Source organism: Hipposideros armiger, unplaced genomic scaffold (genome assembly GCF_001890085.2).
Source record: "Hipposideros armiger isolate ML-2016 unplaced genomic scaffold, ASM189008v1 scaffold_44, whole genome shotgun sequence".
Classification (NCBI taxonomy): Eukaryota; Metazoa; Chordata; class Mammalia; order Chiroptera; family Hipposideridae; genus Hipposideros; species Hipposideros armiger.
In genome coordinates, this window is record NW_017731394.1 from 31,138 (window position 1) to 56,345 (window position 25,208).

A 25,208-nucleotide genomic window follows, 5' to 3' on the forward strand; every position below is an offset into this window, starting at 1 on the left:
ATATCTGATTGTAAGATATCATGGGTTTTGAGACTTCATTTATCTATATAAAAAAATTATGACAGTAGTGAAATAATGTGATCAGTGATTACTTTTTTTTGAGAGTCAGTTCACAGTGACAGTTAAATTGAATGACCAGTGGATCAGAAATTCAGTTAAAGGACACAAGCATTCCAACTTCCTAGGAAGATGACAGATGTAATAAAAATTTCCACCATTAGTAGGCTAAATGTTACATATACCATATTGCCTCCTTGGGGCATCTCACTTCAGTGACTGTCTTTTTGGTTCATAAATCATTTGTAAATACCAAACAAACAGGTACACACACAGAGAAAAAAATACAATAAAAAACAACTAAGGTGTGTGTTTATATATTTGAGTCAGGATTCTTGAAATAGTGTAATACCACAACAGATATATTCATATGTTTAATTTGATAAGTCAGTAGAATTTTCTCTAAAAGGATAGATACTCCAGGCAAAAGCATGCTTATTAACCCTAAGACAGGTAGGGTTGTTTTTCTTTTTCTTTTACAGTAATACTTTGGGCAAATACTTTTGAGAAGAATGTAAAATTTATATGCATCTTAAGAAAACAGAAGGCTTGCAATAAATTTCATGGATCACTTCTGAGCATCTGCTGTCGCCTCAATATCTTTGGACTATTGATTCATAGCTTCAATCCCATCTTCTCTAGAAATAAAGATTCCTTGATAGATAATTTTTAGAAACACTGCCCGTACAAGAAAGGTTTTCACATTCTCATTTAATGCATTTCATGTTTACTGAGCTTCTTTCTTTTGTTTTGCAATTTCTGTGGAATAAACTGCATTTTTTTTGTGGTGTTAACAAAATAGTTACTTGTAAGCGTTTAAAGCATTATTTTGTTTTCTCTACAGATGATCATTCTTTTTATATGAGTTGCCGTTGTGGTGGAAAATATAGTGTTTCCAANAAACTTTTAATAGATTACTTTTCTTTTTTATACTTTTGTAAAGCTTTCATGGTAACTTGAATGAAGACATGAGACTGAATAAGAATATATAAATATATTTTTACAATGAATGCCACATAGAACACTTTACTTTTGCCTCAAACCTGAATTTTCCCAGGGTCTCAGATATAGCTAACTGTAGGGCTAAACTTTAAAGCATTGAAAGAACCCTTAAATCATTCTTGTTTTTCCTTTCTACGTCAGAGGTTTCCTTCCTGAGCTATGATAAAACCCAATCTCGGCTGGACAAAAGAATCAAGTCTCTAGTTCTCAGCTATACTAACTGATGGCTAGTTAAGTGCCTCCTTTATAGCACCAGCAACAACTGTAATTGCCTCATGGCCTGCGGGTGTCCACTTAACAAAAGAGGCTTTTGTGAACCTACCCACAGGTGTTACCTTTCTTGATTCAAGTGAAATCTGATGAAAGAATCCACAATATCAAATAACACATTTACTAAACTAATCAAACTCATTTATTTGATTAAACAAAGAATATCTAATTAAGAAAAAGTTCTCACTGAAGAGTAAGATATTTGTATTTTTGACCTTTCAAAAACCAGAAAAGCCTAATAACAGATTTTATTTTTAATTACCCCTTTGTTTGCCAGATATTTTATAACTTATGACCAGCAAAGGTAAGGGTGGGCATTGGCCCTACTATTGCTCATGCCTCTTTAATGGTTCTTCTCAAATGACTGGGAATAAAAAGGAAACAATAGTTATTAAAGAAACAAACAAAAATCATAAAGGGAAGGAAAGGGGCAAAGTTTTTGGAATCCTTTTTTGACATGATTATTTTTTCATTTTCCTGAATTATATAGGAAAAGGAGAAGCACACACATTTTAAAGCCTTGTTTCTTTTGGCAAAAACAAACAACAAAACATTTCATCTTAAAAGTATTTCAATTTCCAAATATATTTTAAAGATTTTGTTTTGTGTCTCATGGAAGGATAAATATGAAATATAAAATACATCATTTCCCTGCCCAGGAAAAAGTCCATATAATGAATGTACATTCATAACATGTCATTTTAGTCTAATTAATCATTAATACTCAAATAATTGTTTATGTTACCATCTTCCAGGTAAACACATCCAAGTCAAATTGCTGTAACATTGTGTGGCTAGTGCATATTCTGCTTAATCATGATATATAACCAAAATGTAGCCATGGTATGATACTATGCACACAAATTACTGGAGAGAATATTTGGAAAATGAAATCATTTATTATATAGTTCTAAAAGAACGTCATAAAACCCAGTATTTTTTTTTTGACTCATGCAGCAGCAAAATTAGAACCACCACCAGTAAATAACTGTTGGGGAGTTTACCCTTCCTATAACAACCAACAAAAGCTATAAACAAAGACATATATGTCAAAAAAGTGAAGCATTAAATCGCCCAAAAGGCAATCAAGTAGAAGAGCTTTTAAGAACAAAAAGCTGAGAAAACATCATTAATCTTTAATTTTTAAAAATGGGAGTGTTTCAAGTGTCAGTTTTGGGTATCTCTGAAAGCAAACTTCAAGGAACAGTTTCACTCATCTTCTATTTTCATTGACATACTCTGCCACAACTTCCTGCCCACATTTGTCTACCTGAGTGGAATTATCTAGATTCCTGATGGAGGTGCTCCCAAATACTAGATGCATGATAAAGGGATTAACATGTATAAGGACCAGGCGACAGTTAACACAGTAATTATTTCAATGGATACTATTTCTATGCAATCCTGCTCTTTTTTCTCCATTTAAATTCTGACTTGTTACTGTCTTACATGCATCATTCCTGGAGACTGTTATTGTTCTTCCCCACTTAAAAATGGTGCCACCTTAGGTTCACAGCCAAATATTACCAAAGAAGAATGTACACAAAAGTCCAGTAAGCTATACCTACAGCACTGGGGTGGGGGTAATGACGGAGGATGCTTTTTACTAACAAGTTCTCTTTCATAATTGAGCATCTCCCTGCTGCGTAGGTTTAGAGCTTAGTCTAAGACTTGACTTGCTCATTCTCACAGCTTTTGCAAGCTAAGTTCCTTCATCTTCTCCGTAAGTATTCAGTAACACCCAGCCTGAATGGGAATGTCTGATGGGTTGCTTAGCATTGTGGTTAAAGATACAATCCACAGTCATATTCTAGAGTTCTAAATGTAGCTCTGCTATAGTAATCAAGCACCTTGGACAGGTTCTTTAAACCTCATCTATACCACTGGGACTAATAAATGCCTTACAGAAACATTCTGAGAACCAGTGAAATAACACAAGGCTCCTGGCACCCAGCACTCACTAAATATTAGCTTTTGTTATTAGCAGTTGCCCTGGCTGCTGATATGAATGATGCCTTCCTTCTGGGCTTTCTTTGTTCCTCATCTTCCTATGCAGCCAACTCAGAAATTTGCAAAGTGAACTGTGCTTTGCAATTTTACTTTGGGTATGTTTTTAGTCATTTTCTTTTATACTATAGTCAAATTACACGGATCTGGCATTAGCCAAGACTTTGAATTGAATCCAGCATAATTTAAAATGTACATTAGTTGTGAATAGCTGCCATAATGATGTTAACTGATTTAATGCAACTCAGTTTTAAGACCAAATCAGCCAAATGTATTAAAGACTAACATTTTTATTTTAATAATAGGCAGCTTCATCAAGCAATGTTTATTAAATACCAAATGTGTCAGCTCTCCCTTATGAAGCATTCACTTCTTCAGAACCATCTACCAACTAGTCAGAAGGTAGAGGAAGGGGAAGGAGGTTGGGATTGAAGCCAGTGAACAGGCCCTTCCCTCCCAGTCATTGATACTAATGTCCCATTCCTACAGAAGTTTTTTCCTAGGGTGAAGTATTATTTTGTTCTCTGACTTCTTTTCCTGTTCTAATATTTATAAAACAGTGGTAGTACCTGCTTTGGTTTTGGATTAGTATTTAAAAGAAGCCTCCTATAGTCTAATTTCAAGACTATATCTGTGCTTTCATTTTATTATAACCCTGGTTCTCATATTCCAAAAGATGAGCTAACTTAATGAAACACAGGGTATTTCACAGACTAGAAGAATATAGTATTAAGTACATAATAATGAATTTTCCCAAGCTCTCAGAAAATGTCTAAATAGTTGGCAAATCAGGTGCATACTGTACAAATTATGTACTGTTGCCACCAAAATTTTGATTCCTGGGACTTAATAATTTGTCTCAAAGTCAAACTCATCCCTATATAGTTATTCCCATAGCTCAATCTCTGTAGCTCTTCAATTTTCTTTGGCCTCTGCATAACTGCTTCATATAGAGACTGGCTAGAGAACTGACTTACAACTGAAGTGGTATTAGAAATAGAAGATAAGGGGTAGAAAAGAGTCTATGCTCCAAAAAAAAAAAAAGAAACAAAATATGTAGACCGTTTTATACTTGATGTTACTTATGCCTTTAAAAAAAGAAAAAGCATTGTATTGCATGCTTTTCTTTGACAGATAGACATTCCCCTACTTGTGTTTTATTCATAAAAACCACAACTCTAATGTTCCATACTCTGGAAGTTATTTAGAATGAAATCTAGCCTTGTGAATATAAAATTGCAAATTAGGCAGGTAGATGACAGATGACATTTTTTGTAATGGTATAAGATACAAAGAGAACAGCTGAAGATATTTAAAAAGATTAATCTCCAAAGGCTGAGCGCATCAAAACATTGTTTTGATTAAGAGATCATGAAAATGTACTGTGGACATCAAGGAGGGAATAGCAAAGCATCCAGATGTCATTCTGGGAAAGCACTTGCTTTTTTCTCCCACTTCCTATAATAATTTAATTACCATTATTTAAAATGTAATCTATTTTAGGCTTATTTAGTAGGCTTCTATACCACTCCAAAATTGAATGTATCTTCTGTCCATTTCCCAAATTAACATCTCCCCCACAATCCCCTATTTTAATATACCATGATCCCTATTACTAAAGCCAGAAACTTTAAGCCTTTTTAAGTCAATTTTAAGCCTTTCAATTTCATGTCTTCCAGTATCTAATCCTGTCTAGATTATTTCCTTAATCTTTCTCCAAAACTCTGGACTGCTTTCCATTCTTAATGTTATTATCTCAGTTGTGTCTTACAGCCTATTTACTGGTCTTCCTGCCTCTAGTCTCTCTTACTCCAAACCATCTTCTATTAGTCTATACTAATATCAAGGTGATCTTTTAAAAACTAAGTGTAATAATGTCATTCCCCTGCTTGAGACACAAAGGAACTGAGACCTGTTTACCTTTTCATCTTTATCTCTTTTGACAGAGAGACTTGCAGGGTAGCCGCCCAGAGCACAGTGCTGCACTCTCCCTGTAGTCCGAATATTCCGCTTGCTGTGGCTAACTCCTACTTAACTTTCAGAACTTCAGCTCAGGTTTTACCTCCCCAGTCTGGAATAATCCCACCCATCCCCGTCTGCATAGGTCCTCTTGTGCCTTACCACAGCATTTTGTATATTGTTCTCTTAACACCATATAATAATACCTTGTCTGTTCCTCCAACTTGACTACAAGCTCCTAAAACTGGCCTGTCCGGTATGGTAGCCACTAGTAACACATGTGGCTACTTAATTTTACAAATTACATAAAATTAAAAATTCAGCTGCAGACACACTAGCCACGACTCCTGTGCTCAATAGCCACATCTACCTACTGGCTACCATATTGGACAGTACAGATAAAGAATATCCCATTTTTGAAGAAAGTTCTATTGGATAGCACTGCAGGCAGGGAGGGACTTGATCTACTCAACATGGTTCTGGTGGCCCTCAAGTAAGTTCTCAATAAATATTTGTGGGATTAAATGCATGAATAAATAAAAGGAAAGCTGTGAAGTTAATGTCAGCAAATTTTACCCACCTATTCTATAGCCTTGTTAAGGCCATTTAAATAATCTCTCCTAGCCCACCCCCCAAGTCCAGTGGTTCCAGCTGCTTCTGAGGTGCAGCCTCTTTAAGAAAAATGCCTGAATATTTGACTGGTTTGGGTTAGGTACATTTGCAGCTAGGGTCTGCAGTCCACATCAGTCTTTGTCCCTAGACCTACTGTGACTTTCCTTATGTAAGGAAGTGGGGTCAAATTTCAAGTCTCTTCAGAAGACATGAGGTTTCTCTAATCCTTCCTGGCAGAGAGATTCATACACACAATGCAGAAGAAGTAGATCAGAATCGCAAGGTGATTTTAGAATTTTCAGTTACTCACCTTTCTCTCCTTTCCTGTTAGCTCTGCATGTGTGTCTAGTGGGCCTGCAAGCACTAGCTGTGCCAAACTAAATGATTCCTAAATTTTCTTAAAAATTAAGTTATAAAAATTCTAATCCAGGAGGAAAGCAGTCTCACATATCTAGGTTAGCAGTAAGTACAGTGGCTTAGGATACCAATATTTTCTTGCTAATTTACTATCTTGAACTGTTTTATAACACGCATACCTGCCTTTTTATCTGTTATCCATCTTTTTCAACCTTACTTTAGGTAGAGAATAGTTAAGTAGAATGAGAATGCTTTTATGGACTAAGATTAAATGGGTCACAGAGACCTATAGAATTTTAATTCCCCAAAATGATAACACAGAATTCATTTAGTTGCTTATTTCAAAAGACATTGGAACATATTCCACCTAGTCAACAGCAGCTTTCCAGCAGACCCCTATATCACATTAGGAAGCCACATGACCCTGGAATGTATTCTCTTTACTACTATCACAGATGGAGTCTGCTTCAGATAATGACATTGAAAAGCAGCATTACAATTTCAGTCTCAATTTCTCCCACTTACTTTTAGGCAACTTTAAAGTATAGAGAGCACATAACTTGCAGATAAAAGTACATATCATATTTGCATTTTATTGAATTGCACAACTACCCAGATTCACACCAATGGCACTGACTTGCCAACTTTGAATTGGGAACTCAGACAAACTTTGAATAGTTAAAACATTTTTAGATGAGCAAAACATAGTTTCAGGAAGACAGCTAATCTTTCACTGATCTTCATACATTCATATACGTACATATACATATACCGGGGGTGCCAAAAAAATGTATGCAAGCGGACACTTTGGTCAAGATTGCTCAAGGAGTAGTTTGCTGTAATCAGAAGTATCTGGATGCTGATGGTAACTACTTTGAGCACCTCTTGTAATTGCAGAAGTCAAACGTGACTTGTATTCATCTTTATCGGTATATATTGAGTATTACAATTTTAACAGTTTTTTTCCTTAAAATATGTATACATCTTTTGGCACCCTCTATATATGTATATGTATACTCAAACATATATAAGATAAAACACATTTCTACAAAATAAAATTCTATAAACTACATATTATTGTTAAACTAAGACCAAATTATTCTGAAAATGTTCAGAGAACACATCAGAAAATGCTTGTTATGGGGGCCTCAAAGATGATTCTTTAGTGTTAACACCAGAAGAAAAACACCTCAGAATTGTAAACAATAAGTCAAATTTATCTTCAGAATTGTATTAACTATAGGATGAAAAAGTCACGTCATCTCCGCAGTGAACTTCACTTTAGCAAAAAAGTAAACATATTTCCTCCACATCAGCTGCAATCAAGGCATTAGCCGTATGCCATGATTGATTAACCTGGGGGCCGTTGCTGAGAAATGGATGTGTAGCACAGGTTTTTATCACTACAGTCTGCAAAAAGCCAGTCCCTTGTTTAGATATCCTTGTTGTAATAAGTGACATTATTAGGTAGGTCTTCTATTTAAATGACATAAGGATTTAGTGTATCAGCAGCTTATAATAAACAAGCCCTTTGAATCTGATGATTCCTCTCCTTCCACAGAAGTACTTTTTCTGTTTATAATACAAGTGGTAATAGAAGGCCATATGGTTGTGACTTTTAGCTCAAGTAAATGACATTTAAACAAACAGAAAAACAGCATTAGGATATTCAAGGATCTGAACTATAACCTAAATACACAGTGCACATTAAGGGGCTATTAGTGTTAACTATACCAAGTGACCATTTTCTAATGCTATCGAATTAGTGAGATTGTTTTTCAGTTTGTCAGTTTTATTTAAGTGTTTCCCAGTACACTATAAAACAGCTTTATTACTAGCATGTTGTCCCCATTCCCAAGTTCTTTTAAGAACAGTAAACTACCAGTACATCCTGAGAACATTTAATCACTCCTTTCTGAAATGTAAAATTGTCTCCATTTCTTCCTTTTCCACCAATAACAATAATGATGTCATTCATTAACACACTCTATAATTCAAAAAGAATGTAAGAAATACACTCCTTATTCACCTACCATCACTCTACTGTGGTAACAGACGACTATCATTTGATAAACACCATTTCACTTTTTGTGTGTAACACTGGACTCTATGGTCTCAAGACCCAAAATGCTTTAAATAGCTTGATATTTTGATGGGTCGATAATAAAAGTAAAAACATAATTTTTCTAATAATTACAGATACATTTCCTTTAACAATAGTAAAAGACTGCTATGATTTAACTACAGGAATATACTGAGATATTCATATATTTCTATTAAGTCCATTTTCAATACAGAGTGGCTGCTATGGTTGAGAAACTAAAATTCAATAAAGAAAATTTTAATTTTGGAAGATTTAAAAAATAGTTTTTTGTTTTGTAATGAACAACTACTGGAAAGCAGAGGTTTACACTTAAAGGAGCAGTTTATCAACTACAGGTAACAACTTTAGCCATTGTTAATCTCCCAACTGATAAAAGGATCAAAAGAACAAAATACCTGTATAGTAGTTAAATATGTCCAAAAGGCACATGCATTTCTACTGAAATTCAGAAAACTCATTTCTTCACAACCTACTTAGTAGGTACTGCATGTTGCAAGGGTAACGTAGCCTTTATTGTAACAAGCCATCATAGCATTTCTGGAGCACCACGCCTTCCCTCAAAATAAGAGCAAGGTAGGTCCAGGGTTCCTCAAGCTGTGTCTAGACCAAGTTCAGGGTATTCCAAACTGATAGGTCAAGTCAGAGCCAAGTGAATTTTTAGTCTGCTTAATAAAAGGCTGGAAAATATCATTCAGTCCGAATAGAAGTCCCTTGAGGAAAGGAACATCCAGTCAGCACTGTGCTGCCCTGATATAAAGTAACAGGGACATTCCAGTATTTTCTGCTCCTTTCACCTGCGATTACAGAAGGTGCTCAGGTAGCCCTACCATGGAAGTTGATTAGCTTTCACATCGTCTCTGAAGATGAGCATGACCACAGATTGGCGAGTTCAGCAGGCGCCTACAGTGTGGTGAGCCCCAGGAACACCTATCTTACTGAAAACAGTAACAATGTACTGACTTGAGAGCAAGTTTACCATAGAAACTAGTAGAAGAAACTGAGGAGAAGCGAATAGAAACTAGAAGACATGGTCAGACCCTATTTACACATACATTTGTTCACCCTTCAGGTATTTTTTAAGTACCTACTAGATGCCAAATCAGAGTTTAGGTGCTAGGGAATCAGCTGTGATCAAAACAAATACCTGCCATCAAGAACCTTCTAGAGCAGGGGTCAGCAAACTTTTTCTGTAAAGGGCCAGACAGTATACAACCTAAGCTTTGCAAGTCATACATAGTCTCTGTTTTAGTGAAAGCAGCCACAGATAATATGTAAATGAAAAGTGGGCCTGTGTTCCAATAAAACTTTAATGACAAGAACAGGCAGCAGGAAGAATGATCCTGTAGGGTCCTGTAGGCCAATCTAAGGCTAATGGCTTTTATTATATGTGAGATGGGGAGCCAGTGGGGTCTCTGAGCAGAAGAGTGGTATTACTCTTAAAAAGCATCACTATTGGGCCGGCCAAGTGGCGCGTTGGTTAAGAGCTGGCTTGGGATGCCAGAGGGCCCCAGTTCGGATCCCACATATGAGGGCCAGTGACACTGCCCTCTACAGCTAAGATGCTGAACAACAGCTCAACCTGGAGCGGGGCTGCCTGCTGCAGTGGGTTGCCATGGGCTACTGTGCGTAGCCAGCAGCCACCATGAGTTGCCAGCAGCCGCCGTGAGTGGCCAGCAGCCACCGTGAGCGGCCGTCCAGAAGCCGGCGACTGATCTGCCTCGCCCGGGAAAAGCGCAATGATGGTGCCAACTTGGGCCAGTGAATCGATGTCCTCCACAACTAGACTGAAAAACAAAAGGACAGCAACTTATCTGTCCCCTTCCCCCAATTCCCCAGCACTGTTCCCATCCCCCAATTCCCCAATAAAAATCTTAAAAAAAAAAGCATCATTATTAAAAAGGATTATTTCAGCTACTACGTAGAAAATATTCAGTGGAAGGGTAGGAAGGCAAGGAGATGGGGAAAACAGCAGAGAGAGCAGTTCAGAAGTTATTGCAAGAGAACTAGAGAGATGAATTTTGTCTTGCACCAGATGGTAGCAGTGATGGTGGCAAGAAGAGGGCTAATTCTGATTATATTAGAAGATACAGTCATCGTGATTTGCTAATGAACTGGATGTGGGGTGAAAGAGGAAGACAGTCATGGATGACTCCAAGGTTCATGACCCAAGCACACAGAAGAGTTAGTTTCCACCTTTACTGTGAAGGGAAAGTGTGTGGGAGGAGCCAGTTTGGGAAGGAAAATCAGTTTAGTTTTGGACATGATGAGTTTGAGGTGACCATTATGTACTAAAGTGGGCACATTAGGTAGATTTTTAGATACATGATTCTGGAGTTCAGGAAAGAGGTTGTGGTCGATATAAATTTAGGAGTGAAGTTAGTATTTAAAACCATAAGACAGGATGAGGTCACCTAAAGTGTGAGTATATATAAACAAGAGAAGAAATGTCAAATATGAACTCTTAGTTCCTCCCCTATGTTTGGAGGAACCAACAAAGGGAACTCAGAAGCAGCAGAAAGATAGGAAGAAAACCTAGAAAGAGTGGTGTCCAAAATCTAGGGAAACCAGGTTTTGAGAACAACTATTTCAAATACTAACAACTGGTCAGGTAAAATGAGGACAAAGTTGACCACTGGATTGACAAGAAGCCACTGGGACTCTTGACAAGCAATGTTTCAATGCAGTGGTGGGGACCAAAGCCTAACTGAATGAGTTCAAGAGAGAACTGGAAGTACAGAATGGAGTCAGTAAGTATGCAAACGTCTCTCCAAAGGAGACTCTTTAGATCAGAGATTTTTTTTTTTAGCATGTTTGTTCACTGAGAGAAACTTCCTATATTTCAAAATGCCTAACTGTACCAGTTACACTATGGATTAAAATTATAGCCCTGGACTATCTATTATATAATGTTATCCTCAGAAAGAAAAAGTGTTTTTCTTTGTCTGTTCATTAGCTTTACAACAAAATTTTCCTACGTTTCCTGAGTCCTGGCCCTATATCCCCTACATTAAATAAGTGTTTACTGTGCATTTTGCCTACTGTGCAAACCAATAGGGAGAATGCCAGTTTATTTTATGGATTTCCTATTTGCTAAATGTTTCTACTTCCAACTAAATTTTTTTGGGGGGCAAATTAGTGGCATCTAGCAGCAAACTGAGGAATTGCTGTAGTAGAGGAAGGTAAGTTATTCAAGATGTTGGAGCTGAGTACAATATGTTTCTTTTGAGAGTCACAAATTAAATTCATATCCTAGTAGCCAATGCTCAGCCCATAACCCAAGGAAAGAATTATTGGCCTCAATACCATCGAAATAAAATACGCAAAACCCACTGCAACAGAACCTTCATAGAGTCTGTTTAGTTTCCAAATGCTTAATGTAAAAAATAAATCACAGTTCCTAAGTGTTGCATGCCACATGGACTTTTAGAACCCTGGAATGAATAAAATGGTTCCACATCACTTAACCAATGATCTGTTTATATTCTTTTTTGCCAACTTAGGAACAATGCTATTTCTTTCATATGCTAAACTCTGTGTTCTAGGTTCCAAATGACAATTTTGGTGTTTTGCTTTCTGAAGCACATACTTAGAGAATGAATGTTTTTTGCCTGGAATTCAAAACATTTAATATTCATCATCTTTACTATGCAGTTCAATCAAGATCTGAATAGTAATGTCTTCATTTTATAAACAACGATTTTTCTAAGAGGATGCACAGGTAAGGGGGAGAAACCCATTTCATAAAATACAGCACCAGTGTGCTTCTGAGATAGCTAAAAATGGGAACAGACCCTGCAAACAGTTTGGATATCTCTTCAGAGTGCTCCAGACTTGGATGAATTTTTGTTATAAATCACCTTGATTAATGGAACACATTTGCTTAAGTGCTTTTGTAATAGCTACACAATTCTTATGGCTTGAAAAACCCAGCCTAGAAAAACTGTTGGTGAGGAAACCTTCAAAAATTACTGGCTTCTCTTTCAGAACCAATACTGATCAGAAATGGTTCCCTTTCTTTTTAAAAATAATAAAGACAAATGCATTTTAAGAAAAGTACAATTTGATGCGATGGGAGTAGAAATAATAGATAAGTAGAGGATATTTGGGGAGCAGAAGTAGTGGCATGTTAAGTAAAGATTCTGCATGGAGCCAGGCTACTTGTATTTGAATTCCAACTGTTTCTCTCACTGTTTGAAATTGGGCATTTTATTTAAGCTCCCTGTCTTTAGTTTACCCATCTGTCCAATACTACTACTGCCTACCTCATTGGGTTGCTATTGTGATGATTAAATAAATTAACCCTTGTAAAGAGTTTCTAGTGTCTGGTACAGAGTAAACACATTAAATGTTGGCCAAATTTATTACAATTGCGTTTGTACACTTATGAACATGCCAGCCAAAGTGAACGGAATACACCTGGAACAAAATCACTGTCCTTTATCCATTCATCAGCATAAAAATTCAATGAAAGTTTTTCTTAAATAGAATATTCAAAATATCTTACAGTCCTCTGGTTGTCTTTTCTAATTACTTAGACATTTTAACTAACTCCTTTTGTCCTGATATTCCTCCTCTAATACTTAAAAAGAAATCAACAACAATGGTGTGGATGCTATCATTTATATGTTTTATTCTCTCTGTTGATAAAACTATTTCTGGTCTCAAGTGTATGCAAAACTAAAGCAGAAGTGATTAAAATGTGTCACAAAATAATAACAATCATATGAAGGTGAAACTTATGAAAAAATCTGACATTTTTGAAGAATAAAAGGATACAGTGTCCCCGATGAAGTCCCATAGAAAAACAGGTTACCTCATACCATACTATCCTCTTCAATGTTATCACCATCAGCTAACAATCACTAGTATGTTTAACATTGTAGTAATAAACACCAAAAACATTTGCACAGCTGACCCATCTATTATGGATGGTAAAAAACTAGTAGATCGATTATGTAATAGTCTATTGACCAAACTTACTCATAGGGCAAGCAGAAGCTATTATAGTTCAAAATAAATTTACAATGATGAAGACAGTTTAACTCTTAATCATATGCTTACATTGGAGATGAAGATAAAGGTAACAGTTAATAGATGTAACAGCTATAATAATTTAATAGTGACATAGAACTTTTAAATAAAAGTATAAAATTAAGTTATAATTACAAAAGCAGGAAGACTATATGCTTAGTAAACAAAAGGCCACCCTCCCCCACCATAAGCTCTGTCAGAGCGGCCATAAGACTGGTGAAGGAGGTAACACATTACAGCTGCTCTTCACTCCATTCCACCGCCCTTGCTCTTTCTAACTGGACAGGCAAGTTGACTAGACTAACGGTACACACAATTTCTATTCTAAAAATATAAATAGGATTTTAAAAAATTAAATGACAGGCTTTCTTTTATTTTTACCAGATTTTCCTTTTAGTAAGCCAGTGGAAAAACTTTCTAAGCCAGAATCGCAGATAGCATTTAGTTGTCATATCTCCTTTGTCTCCTCCAATCTGTGACAATTCCTATCTTTCCTTGTTTTTCATGACCTTGACATTTTTTAAGAGTATTGGTCAGTTATGTTGCTGAATGACCCTCAGTTAAGGTTTGTCTGATGTTTTCTTATGATTAGACTGAGGTTATATTCATACTTTGTTTTGCAAGAATACCACAAAAGTGGCATGCCCTTCTCAGTGCTTCAAATCAAGGGCTACGTTATGCCGATGTGTCTGGTTATTGGTGAAGTTGACCTTGATCACTCAGTTACGGTGGTATGCCAGGTTTCTCCTCTACGTGGTTACTGTTTTGCCCTTTGTAATAAATATCTGGGGAGAGATACTTTGAGACTATGCAAATATACTATTTTTCCTCAAACTTTTGCCCAGTATTTTGACATGCATTGGTGAATGTTATTATTACGGAGATGTTTATATAGGGTTTTAAAAGGAACTAAAACATAAAATATAATGGCCAAATGGTTCTTAATACAAACATACTTAAATTCTACTGAATGCAGCACTTTAACTTATACTCAAAATATAAATGTTATTTTCTTTTGTGTTTTCAATTAATGTTAGTAAACTATGATACCAATGAATAATATAATTAAAACGTTACTTACATAACTACGGCTTTTAAAGAAATCTGATGGACTATTGGTGAGGATTTTGTCTCCTTCCAACCGAATTACTCTTTTACAAATATTTGATTTTGGATCACTTGGGCTTTTTGCAATCACAATGTCACCTCTGAGGGAAAAAAGTCAAAGAAATGTCAGTGTTATTTATTAAGCATAAACACATACATGGCATTGCTATAATACTTGTATACAGCAACTTGAAGCCACACCCTTTATCCTCTCAGACACGGACTCTCCCATACATTTGCCAACTTTGAGAACCTTTGTGACTGATTTTTATGGGTTAGAATCCAATAATGGGAGAGATGGAAAAGCTATTAAAAGATTCTAAAATTTCTATTAATTTCATAAGAATTATCTTCTTTCACTGTATCTACTATGTGTTACTTCTGTGTCCAAATTTTTAGAACCAAATCTATGGAAAAACAATTCTATGCAAATACTACCAAATTAAGTAACTTTTACTGTCCAGCCAGTAGGTACTACTCATGGACTCTACAGCACATAAAGAGGTAGAAGCATCATCTATGTTTCCCTGGATCTCAAAGTATTGAGGAATTACAGCATATAAATTATATAACCCAGATAACTTACAGGGTAGTCAAAAAGACTTAATATTTGAGAGAAAATATCAGAAGACACAACCAAATAAAATGCCAAAAGCTGCCAAAACATATACAAAAAATAAATAAATTGGCATGATTCATGGAAGAAGTAACAATCTACATGTATTAGAAGAATAAAAAAAATTTTTTAAAGTGGAAATGGAGACAAAAATGTAGGACTAATGTCTCAACCAAACAGAACAAAATGCTTTTTCTGTTAAAATGAAAAATAAGTGAATGCTTAGTTATTCATTCAAAAACTATTTAGCTAACAAGTTCAGCTCCTTGTTAAGGATGCTCAAGAACTATGAGTAAAATCATGTCATTAGCATGGAAGGCAGAAACTTGTCTTCATGCTACAGTGAGGCTAGATCTCCAATAAATCTAAAGACTGTATTGTGTTATTTTAATATAAGTTAAAAAGAAAACGAAGCTAGAACACAACCTGTGTAAGTTTTATTTTCTAACCCCCATATCTATTAACTAGGTATCCTGAAGTTGTTATGGGTAAAAGACCTGAAGAAGAATTACCTAGAGACCATGCTAGACCGGTCATACTGTGTAACCAAAAGATAATTTCTAGCTATAGAATCTAAGATGATGAAGGATCAATAATACAAAGAACAGTTTTACACTATTCTTGATGATTTTTTTTTAAGTTTTTATTGGGGAAGGGGAACAGCCAAGTTGTTCTACTTCAGTCTTAGTTGTGGAGGGCACAGCTAGCTCAGCTCCAAGTCCAGTCGTCATCTGGCTGGCTGTGGGCAGCTCGCAGCTGCTTAGCTCAAGGTGCCATATTCAATCTTAGTTGCGGGTGGGCGTAGCCCACCATCCCAGGCAGGAGTGGAACCAACAACTTTGTTGTTAGGAGCATGTGGTCTCACTAGCTGAGCCATCCTGCCACCTGTTGGCAGCTCAGCGGCAGCTCAGCTCGGGCACAGCTCACTGGCCCCTGTGGGAATCAAACCAGTGATTCTGCTGCTCAGACCTCGCGCTCTTAACCAACTGAGCCACTCAGCCAGCCCTCTTGATGACTTTTCAGGAATGTGAAACAGACTATAGAAAAGGTCAGTCATGAAAGACGAATCTCTAAATCTACTTATGCCATAGCTATTGTAAATATCAGCTCAACTGAGTCAAATTTGTACTTAATAGAGATGAAAGCTGGTATAAATTTATTTTTTCAGAATTATGAAAAACTAATGGATCCAAAATTTTAGGGAATCAAAGGTACCCTTAAGAAAACACATTACTAATTTTGACATCCATTCAGAAGGAATAATACTCATGGAGTTAAGTAGAATAAACAGTGTCACAGGACTAGAAACATCATTTAAAGTAAGATTTTTAAAAATTTAGTGGCAAACAATATTTTCCAGGGAGTTTTTCAATTTAATATAATTGACCAGGAGATGCATAATAGATAAGGTTCCTGGCTCCAGGCTATATACCCTGCTATATTGTAAAAATCATCCAGTGCTCCTCATAGGCTATAGGAAATAAGACAGCCATCAACAGAAAATACAGGATTATTTAAAAATTTTAAAACCAAACCAATGATTTGGATATGTAATGTAGTTCCTATGTCCCTAGTTCTTGACTCCAAACATTCTAGCCACCCCTCCCCGCAAAAGGGTCAAGTAGCCTTTGAAAGTACATCATAAAAGGGTCTGCTCTCTATCGTGGACAATGATGTAAGGGACATAATGACCTGAGAGACTGTACATGTGAGAGAAACTTAAAATTTCTCAAACTGAGAGAAAATATTTGAGTAAAAATTTTATCTAGCTGGTCATTAATTATTTACAAGAGTTTTTAAAGATAAAGTTAAGAAACTGCAGAAAAGACAACGTGTATGTGTGCTCTCACCATAAATTTAATATATCTATGACAGAAATTTACCTTTGGATACCGTAAAAATGTCGACTAAGATTTTCTGCAAAGACAATATCTGAATTTTGAATTGTAGGTTCCATTGATGGTCCAGAACACTGAAAAGAGAGGTAATTTTGTAATTTGAGTTGAAAATCTTTTTTTAATATAAATCATCTGAGCAGGCTTCAAAGAAAGAAAATCAAGCAAATGGTCTTCAAGCTTGGAGGATGATTCACAACGAGCTGGCAGCTCCCAGATACGTTCAACTCTACAGAGGGGCCACCAAGTCTGGAAACACAGGCACATATATTAAAAATGGTTTACTGATATTACGTTATAATACATGAATAAAAGAACATTCTCTATGGTTCCAAATTTTGGCTATCCTGTAGAATGTGAGCTCCATGAGGCCAGACCTGGTCTCTATGTTCCCAGCTGTATAAACAAGGTTAAGAACAGGGCTTGGCAGGAAGCTGATATTCAAAAAATATATGTTGAATGAATAAGTGAATAATTTATTTTCTTGTTATTGTCAAATATCATCCATTGCCAATGATGGTGATTTATTAAGTGGGATTACACTATTCTCAATGAGTTGATGTCTTTCCTTCTTTTCCAAGAGAATAGCTTACTCATTGATGGGGCTGCAACTTATATTTTTGACTGAAAAATATTTGCATAATGTGATGTACTTTAAGACTTTCATATTAGTATGTCTTAAAACAATAATCTTTATATATACCTCAAAACTGTAATAAATGATCATTGCCACCTACAAAATCTAAATACAGCAGTATAATTACTCCACTTATGCATACATAAAACGTTTTACTGAAAACTTCCTACCCAGGCAGAAAATAATGAAGAACACAATGAAAGTTTATATTTGCTACCTCTGTAGCCCACTAGAAGTACCAATGTAAATTTAAAATATCAAAAAGGGGAGTTTCAGTTAAATATATTTATTTGCATTCCTCCAGCTCAACTTGAGGCTGTATGACTGAATCTGTTAGGGTAAACCTGATAACAGCACCACCACCAACAAAACCCACTGGCTGGACGTACAATCAGTTATTTCATTTACATGACAAACGGTTAATACAGTCATGGTTGACAGATTTATAATGCAATATTAAGAAAAACCATTGGTGCGAGGGGGTGCAGAGGGGAGCAGCCTTAACATTGTAATACTGACTGTCATAAGGCAGAATAATCATTTGTTTTAATGACAGTTAAACAGAGTGGTTAAGAGTAAGAGTTTTGAAAACCATGTTAAAGAGGAGATACCTGTTGAAATTCCAAATCCCCTTACTAACTGGGTCCTGGAGCAAGTTACTTAAGCTTTCTGAGCCTGTTTCATCATATTTATAGTGGATTTCTAATAAGTATCTCACAGAGTATAAAGATTAAATGTGTTAATAAGCATAAAACATCAAATACATCCTGGAACACAGTAAGTAGCATTCAAAAAATGTAAAAACTATTATTATGAGAGTATTAATAGGGTCATTTTTACCTCTGTCAGAAACAGAATACAGAACCATTTTTAAAATAATGGCTTTTATATCAGTGCCAATACAAACACATTCTCTTACATCCCAAAATTTAGAAAGATTTTATGTTTTAACAGACTGTTAAATGCATTAAATAACATCAATTATAATAAAGGGAAAAACACATTTTCCTTCAATTTAAAAAAGTATATATTTAAAATGATTATTTTCTTGAATGTAAAAACTTACCATGACAACACCACCAACGTATTCAAAAGCACAATGAGCTATACACCCATACTGAATAGTATAGCCAACAAGTCGAAAGGTTTTTCCCAGAACACCACGAAGCATAGTTCTATGTAGACTCTGCCACCATTGGCCTGATGGTAAATTTCAAAAAGTTTCATGAATAATACTATTTTAAAACACTTAAGAAATAGTTCTATTGTAAAATATTTTATAATAACCCATAATGTACTAAATGCCTATTACAGTTTGATGCAGAAAAGCAAGAGCTTACTTTCATTACTGCTCAAGATATTTTAAATGGCAAATTATAGCCACTTAATATTTTGATCTACTGAGCAGAGATTGTATTCAAATCTCATTGGGTTTATATGTGAATTAGATAACTAGTAGACTCTGAATTTGTCTGTTCCCTTTCATGCCCAGGTTATTTTTAGGTATAAAGGCAGATACCTATGAAAAGATAATAACTTTCAAAGTACTAATAGTTTTTCATATTGTTGTCTGTTATGCATCAGTTTTTGTCATAATATGATACAAAGGAGAAAGCACTAGAATAGGTGTATGAAAATTCAAGTATTAAATTGGTTCTTTTTATAAACTTGTGTGATTGTCAATGAATTACTTAACCTCTCTGGGCCTTAATAGAAATATCTTACAAAATGGTTCTGAGAATTAAATTCGATAACGTGAAAGTGCTTTTTATAAATTATGAAGTTACATTCAGTTGTCAGCTTTTACCTACCGATACAATAATGAATACATGAATACTATGAAACAGAATGAAGAACCATATCAAGTTTTTAAAAGCTATATAAATTTAGAAAAATAATACTCCTCTAAAATAGCCCTAGTATCTGTCCTTTCTATTTACGTGTTACAACTGTGTTTCAAGCACTTCTCAACTAATGGCCTAAGTCTTAGGCTTAAGCTACTAGGCACTGTTCTCAGATTAAATTTACTAAAACACATTAATAATAATAATAATAATAATATTTGTTCAATACTTGCTATATGTCAAGTTTTACAAACTAACCTCTGTCAGGTAGATATTATTACCATGCTCATTTTACAGATAAGAAAAAGGCGTCTACGAGTAGCAAACGTACATGCTGCACATCACAAAATTGGAAAAGGGAGTCAAGAACTTGACCATTATGTTACGCTGAATCCCATATTACTCGTCTGCTCCCATAATCTCAATAGCTCTCTATTGTAGAAAGTACAGGTTACTTAGACTCATTTTCAGGATCCTTGACATTTGGCTCCCACCCCGTCCTCAGTTTCCAACCTCATCTTCCCTGATGCTCCTCCGTGCACTGACTATTCAATCATAATGGTCTGCTCTTCAAGGAAACCTTGCCCCATGAACAGTGACTTATGCCAACACTCATACCACAGATATTCTTCATGACACCCACCTTCTAACTTGTCATTCTTCTCCAAATGCTCTCAACCTTCTCCTTTGGGTTCCTATAGTCCTTAATGTTCACTTTTTTTATGGTTAAGAACACTGTTTCTCTAGTTGATCTGTGTGTGTTTGTATCCCGGTACCCGGCGCCACCACATTTTAGCTGTGTGAACCTGCAGGAGGTTTTGCCTCTGTAAGTCTCAGTGTCTTAACCTGTAAAATGGGCTTAATATCAGTACTATCTCAGAGAGTTAGCGAGGATTACTTACATGCAGTAAGACATGTAGTGTGTGTAGCTGAGTAATTCAGTAAATGCTAGTGACTACATCATTCCCTTGGCAATCAGCAAATATTGTATAACCTCACAACATTAGTTTCTCACTAACTTATCTTTAAATAATAGAAATTTATAGCCTACAGTGTAGGGCTCTATTTTTTATTAGTGTTTTATTACTTATCAGTGTTCCTTCACCTATTTAACATTTACTAACAAGTCTTCCCTGACACCATCCCCCCAAGAAATGTTGCTTATGCCTTGTCACTCACCTACCTTAAGCATACTCATTATAATACTTATATTATTTACCACATTGTATTGTGTACATCTTTCCCTTATTATATACTATATTTCTTTGTATGTCTGTGAGCAGTGACTGCATTATTCATTTCTGAATCCTCAGCGCTACCAAAGACAGTGAACAGGAGGCTTGTCTGACTGAATTAAAGAATGAATATTGAGGGCCGGCCGAGTGGCATGTTGGTTAAGAACTGGCTTGGGATGCCAGAGGGCCCCAGTTCGGATCCCACATATGAGGGTCAGTGACACTGCCCTCTACAGCTAGAATGCTGAACAACAGCTCAACCTGGAGCTGGGCTGCCGTGAGTCCCTGGCAATGGCGTAGGCTGCAGCCCCTGCTGCAGTGGGTTGCCATGGGCAACCGTAGCTGGCAGCCAGCATGAGTGGCCAGCAGCCACCGGAAGTGGCAGTCCAGAAGCCGGTGACTGATCTGCCTGGCTCGGGAAGAGAGCAATGATGGTGCCAACTTGGGCCAGTGAAACAACGTCCTCCACAACTAGACTGAAGAACAAAAGGACGGCAACTAGTCTGTTCCCCTTCCTCCAATCCCCCGTGCTGTTCCCATCCCCCAATTCCCCAAAAATCTTTAAAACAAAAAATTTTTTTTTAATCCTTTATAAAAAAAAAACAAAAGAATATTGAACCCAAATCTCCTATCCCTTCCACATTTTCAGTATGATAGAATAGTTATAATGTTTAAAATGATGAGAAGACCATTGAGATTTTTGGTTAATAAAGAAACATGTTAATGTCATACTCACTGAAGAAATTCTCAGTAACATATTAAAAAGTTTCTCATTAAATCTGTCAGGTAATATGAAAAATAACTCCTCCCATCAGTAGGAATCTGGTTCACAGTGATAACTGATGCACTTTAAAAATTAATGATTTTTAGAATTCAATAAATTAATAAAAAGCAGTATTTAAAAATGAAAACACTCAATAGAGGCTCTATTAATTCAAACAGACTCTTTGGAGGAATAAAATAATAATAGAATAAATATTATCTATAAAGTTAACTAGGTTGTCTAAATACTACTTTGCTCTAGCTATAAAGTTAAAGTAGGGATAAGTCCTAAAGCTTATCTTTGAAAATGTGATCTATGAGAATAAATCCTAAAAAGTATTGAAATGGATATTATATTTTAAAACTAAAATAGTCATGGGGCTGTAAAGCATAGGAATATAGTCAATGATATGGTAACAGCTATGTATAATGCCAGGTGGTACTAGATTTATCAGGGGGATCACTTCTTAAATTATACCAATGTCTAACCACTATGCTGTACACCTGAAATTAATACAAAATAATGTTGAATGTCAAAAAAATAAAAATAAAAATGGGCTTATCTGATGTTAGAAAGGGGATGTATTATAAAACAAGAGGAAACATATGGCACTTATCAAGAAGATAAGGTTAATACAGATGAAAGGTGAAATTAGAGGGTAAATCACTTAGCAATCTACCAAAATTTAAATCATTTTGATTAAGCAGTAGAATCCACTTAACTAAAAATCATACTCAAAAATACTAATATAACTATACAATGGTTCTGATTCACTGAGAAGGCTTGCAATTAACTCCCATTCAGAAGTAATTGGGGCCATAAACCCTTTTTTTTTATTACTCAGACAATGCCCAACTCCAAATACAATATATGTTATGACACTGTCTCATAAAATAATAAAATTAATAGATGAGGGTGATCAGAAGAAATTAGTTAACACTTTCTTCCCTACAGATATTAGCAGCAGAATGGAGTGTGAAGTGTCTAAAATTACTTTGGATCTTGGTCTCTTAAGGTGAAGAGAGAGCTATGAAGCTACTGAGAGAGGAGTCTGAGGATACAGGCTATTTGGCTTTATGTTTCAAAAGTGCGCTAAGAAGCACTACTGAGAAATACTGAAATTGAGACCAAGAGCTGATGGACATTTTTATTAAGAGAAACCTCAGAGTGGAAAAGCAGCATTCACATAAGACATAAATAACCCTCACACACTGCTGGTACTTGTCCTCACCACTAGCAAAATTAAGATACACGTTCCAAACCTCTGGTTTACAGTTTTTTCAAAGGGTTCATGAACTATGTCTAGGTATCCCGGCATCCTTTCACTGAACCCCAGCAGGAAGTCAGAGGAAGGAAGGGTATGTGTTTTTCTGGCTCCTTCCCTGTGAAGTCTTCTCAGGCTGGCTATGTCTTTGGACCGAGGGTCACTGAATCTCCAAAGGCAGCCTGCTGTACGGGAGTCTTTCCTTCTGCGTTCCTGTAACCTCTCCCTCCCCTGGTCCCTTGAGGCCTCACAGTAAAAACAACTCCAATGATGCTGGTTCCTACACGATCCCTGATGATTCCTCTATGTCCTGCATGCAACTTTATAATTAGTTTCTGTAAATAAACCCTCCTTGAATTATCCTGAGTGTGTCAGCTGTTTACTACAAGCATCCTGGTGATGCAATACCCACTTGCCAGATACTGTGTTCAACCCCGGAAATACACCACATAATGCCTGCCCTTACAAAGCTTATAGTTTATTGGAAGGGCAGACAGGCTGGGCCAAGTACAGGGCTGGCAGTGTGAAGATGGAGAGAAATGGACGGATTTGAGAAACTTGTTTAACAAGACAATAGCTGGCAAGCAAAGGGAAAGAAGAGGATGACTCTCTGGATTGAGTAACTGGGTAAATGGCGGTCAAGCCACATGGTTCTACTCATACCCACGTTTGGGGTAGAAAATGAAGGGTCCAGTTTTGATCATGTTAAATTTAATATATTTGTGAGATATGCAAGTGGACATGTATGAGACTGGAGCGCTGGAGCTCAAAGGAAGTCTCAACCACGGAAAGTCTTAAAAAAATAATGTCTGGCTCAGTGAGTATGTATTCTGCAAACAAGAGAACTAGAAAAACAGGAATTAAACAAGGGATTTCTTTTTTTTTTAAGATTTTATTGGGGAATTGGGGGAGGGGAACAGACAAGTTGCTGTCTTTTGTTCTTCAGTCTAGTTGTGGAGGACGTTGCTTCACTGGCCTATGTTGGTATTATCATTGCGCTATTCCCGTCTGAGGCAGATCGGTTGCCGGCCACTGGAGAGCCGCTCATGGCAGCTCACAGCAGCTCACACTGGCTGCCAGCCGCTCACACTGGCTGCCGGCCACTCAGGGTAGCTTATGGCAGCCCACAGCAGCCCCAATGCAGCCTACACCATAACCAGCGACTCAAGGCAGCCCAGCTCCAGGTCAAGCTATTGTTCAGCATCTTAGCTGTAGAGGGTGCAGCGTCACTGGCCCATGTGGGATCCGAACCAGCGGCCCTGCTGCTCAGAGCTCGTACTCCCAAGCCAACTCTGAATCAACAAGCCACTCGGCTGGCCCCGGGATTTATTTTCTAATAACACTAGCTGCTGCATCCAAGTTACACACAGGAAGAAGGAATAAGTATCAAGAGTTTACTCTAGTAATTTTTTGTCTTTTTTATCCAGGAAAAACTACCTTCATTTCATGTATATCTAACGGGCCAAAACTATGTAACTAGGTACAAGGGGTGCTGGAAAATATTACTGTTTTCTTTATAGCTTTGTAGCACTATTTGACCTTTAAAAATCACTTCAGTATTACCCCCCAAAAATTAAAACTTTTAAAAAAGTATGAAAAGGAGACAACACATACAGCCAACTTTAGAAAAGTTTGGCTCTGAAAGCAAGCTAAAGAGGAGAGGTAGGGTTTTTATCCTAATGAGGAGCCAGACAATTCTTTACTGTGGACAGCTGTCTTATGCACTGTAAGATTTTAGCAGCATCCTTGGCTTCTAGATGCCAGTAGCAGCCCCTTCCCCAGTGTTACAAACTAAAATGTCTCCAGACATTGCCAAAAATGTCCCCTGGGATGCAAAACTGCCTTCAGTTAAGAACCACTGCAATAGAGTAATAGGAAAAATACAGTACTGAGCATGTTTTTAAAATAGAGAGACACAGGCGCACATGCTTGAGAGCCAATGGTAACAATCCCATCCAGAGATAATGATAATGATAAGAGACTACTACTGATGAGAGAGGAGGAAAATAAAGAGATGACTGAACACTGAAGTAAAGATGACAAGAGGAAAACTTCAATGCCAGCTTTGACAGGTAGCTTATACCAGATTAACCTTCTTGGTGAAAACAATAAAACAATTACAAAATCTGGATACAATACACCAATTCACTAAAAAAGATATAAAAACTGTAAAGGAAGAAGTTAAAAGGTCATCATTAACAAATAAGTTTTCTCAGGGCTAGCCGAGTAACTCGTTGGTGAAGAGCTGGCTTGGGACGCCACAGAGGGCCCCAGTTCTGATCCCACATATGAAGGCCAGTGACACTGCCCTCTACAGCTAAGATGCTGAACAACAGCTCAACCTGGAGCTGGGCTGCCATGAGTCGCAGGCGACAGCATAGGCTGCAGCCCCTGCTGCAGTGGGTTGCCATGGGCTACTGTGTGTAGCCAGCAGCCAGCGTGAGCGGC

The 25,208-nt window shown here is 36.6% G+C and overlaps 1 protein-coding gene across 11 annotated transcripts in view; it reads right to left on the reverse strand.

Annotated features, from left to right (window-relative positions):
• The window catches only part of IMMP1L (inner mitochondrial membrane peptidase subunit 1), a 78,615-nt gene that overhangs the window by 20,034 nt on the left and 33,373 nt on the right, over positions 1–25,208 (reverse strand). For 10 of the 11 annotated variants that reach the window (XM_019639471.1, XM_019639470.1, XM_019639472.1 and 7 more), the window contains 3 exons: positions 18,721–18,854; positions 17,006–17,094; positions 14,481–14,607 (listed from right to left, as the gene is read on the reverse strand). In XM_019639471.1, the coding sequence (XP_019495016.1) occupies positions 14,481–14,607; positions 17,006–17,094; positions 18,721–18,854 (350 nt within the window). Of the gene's footprint in view, positions 1–14,480; positions 14,608–17,005; positions 17,095–18,720; positions 18,855–20,141; positions 20,323–25,208 lie in introns of those variants that run through there. The other variant, XM_019639476.1, reaches the window with a different exon arrangement.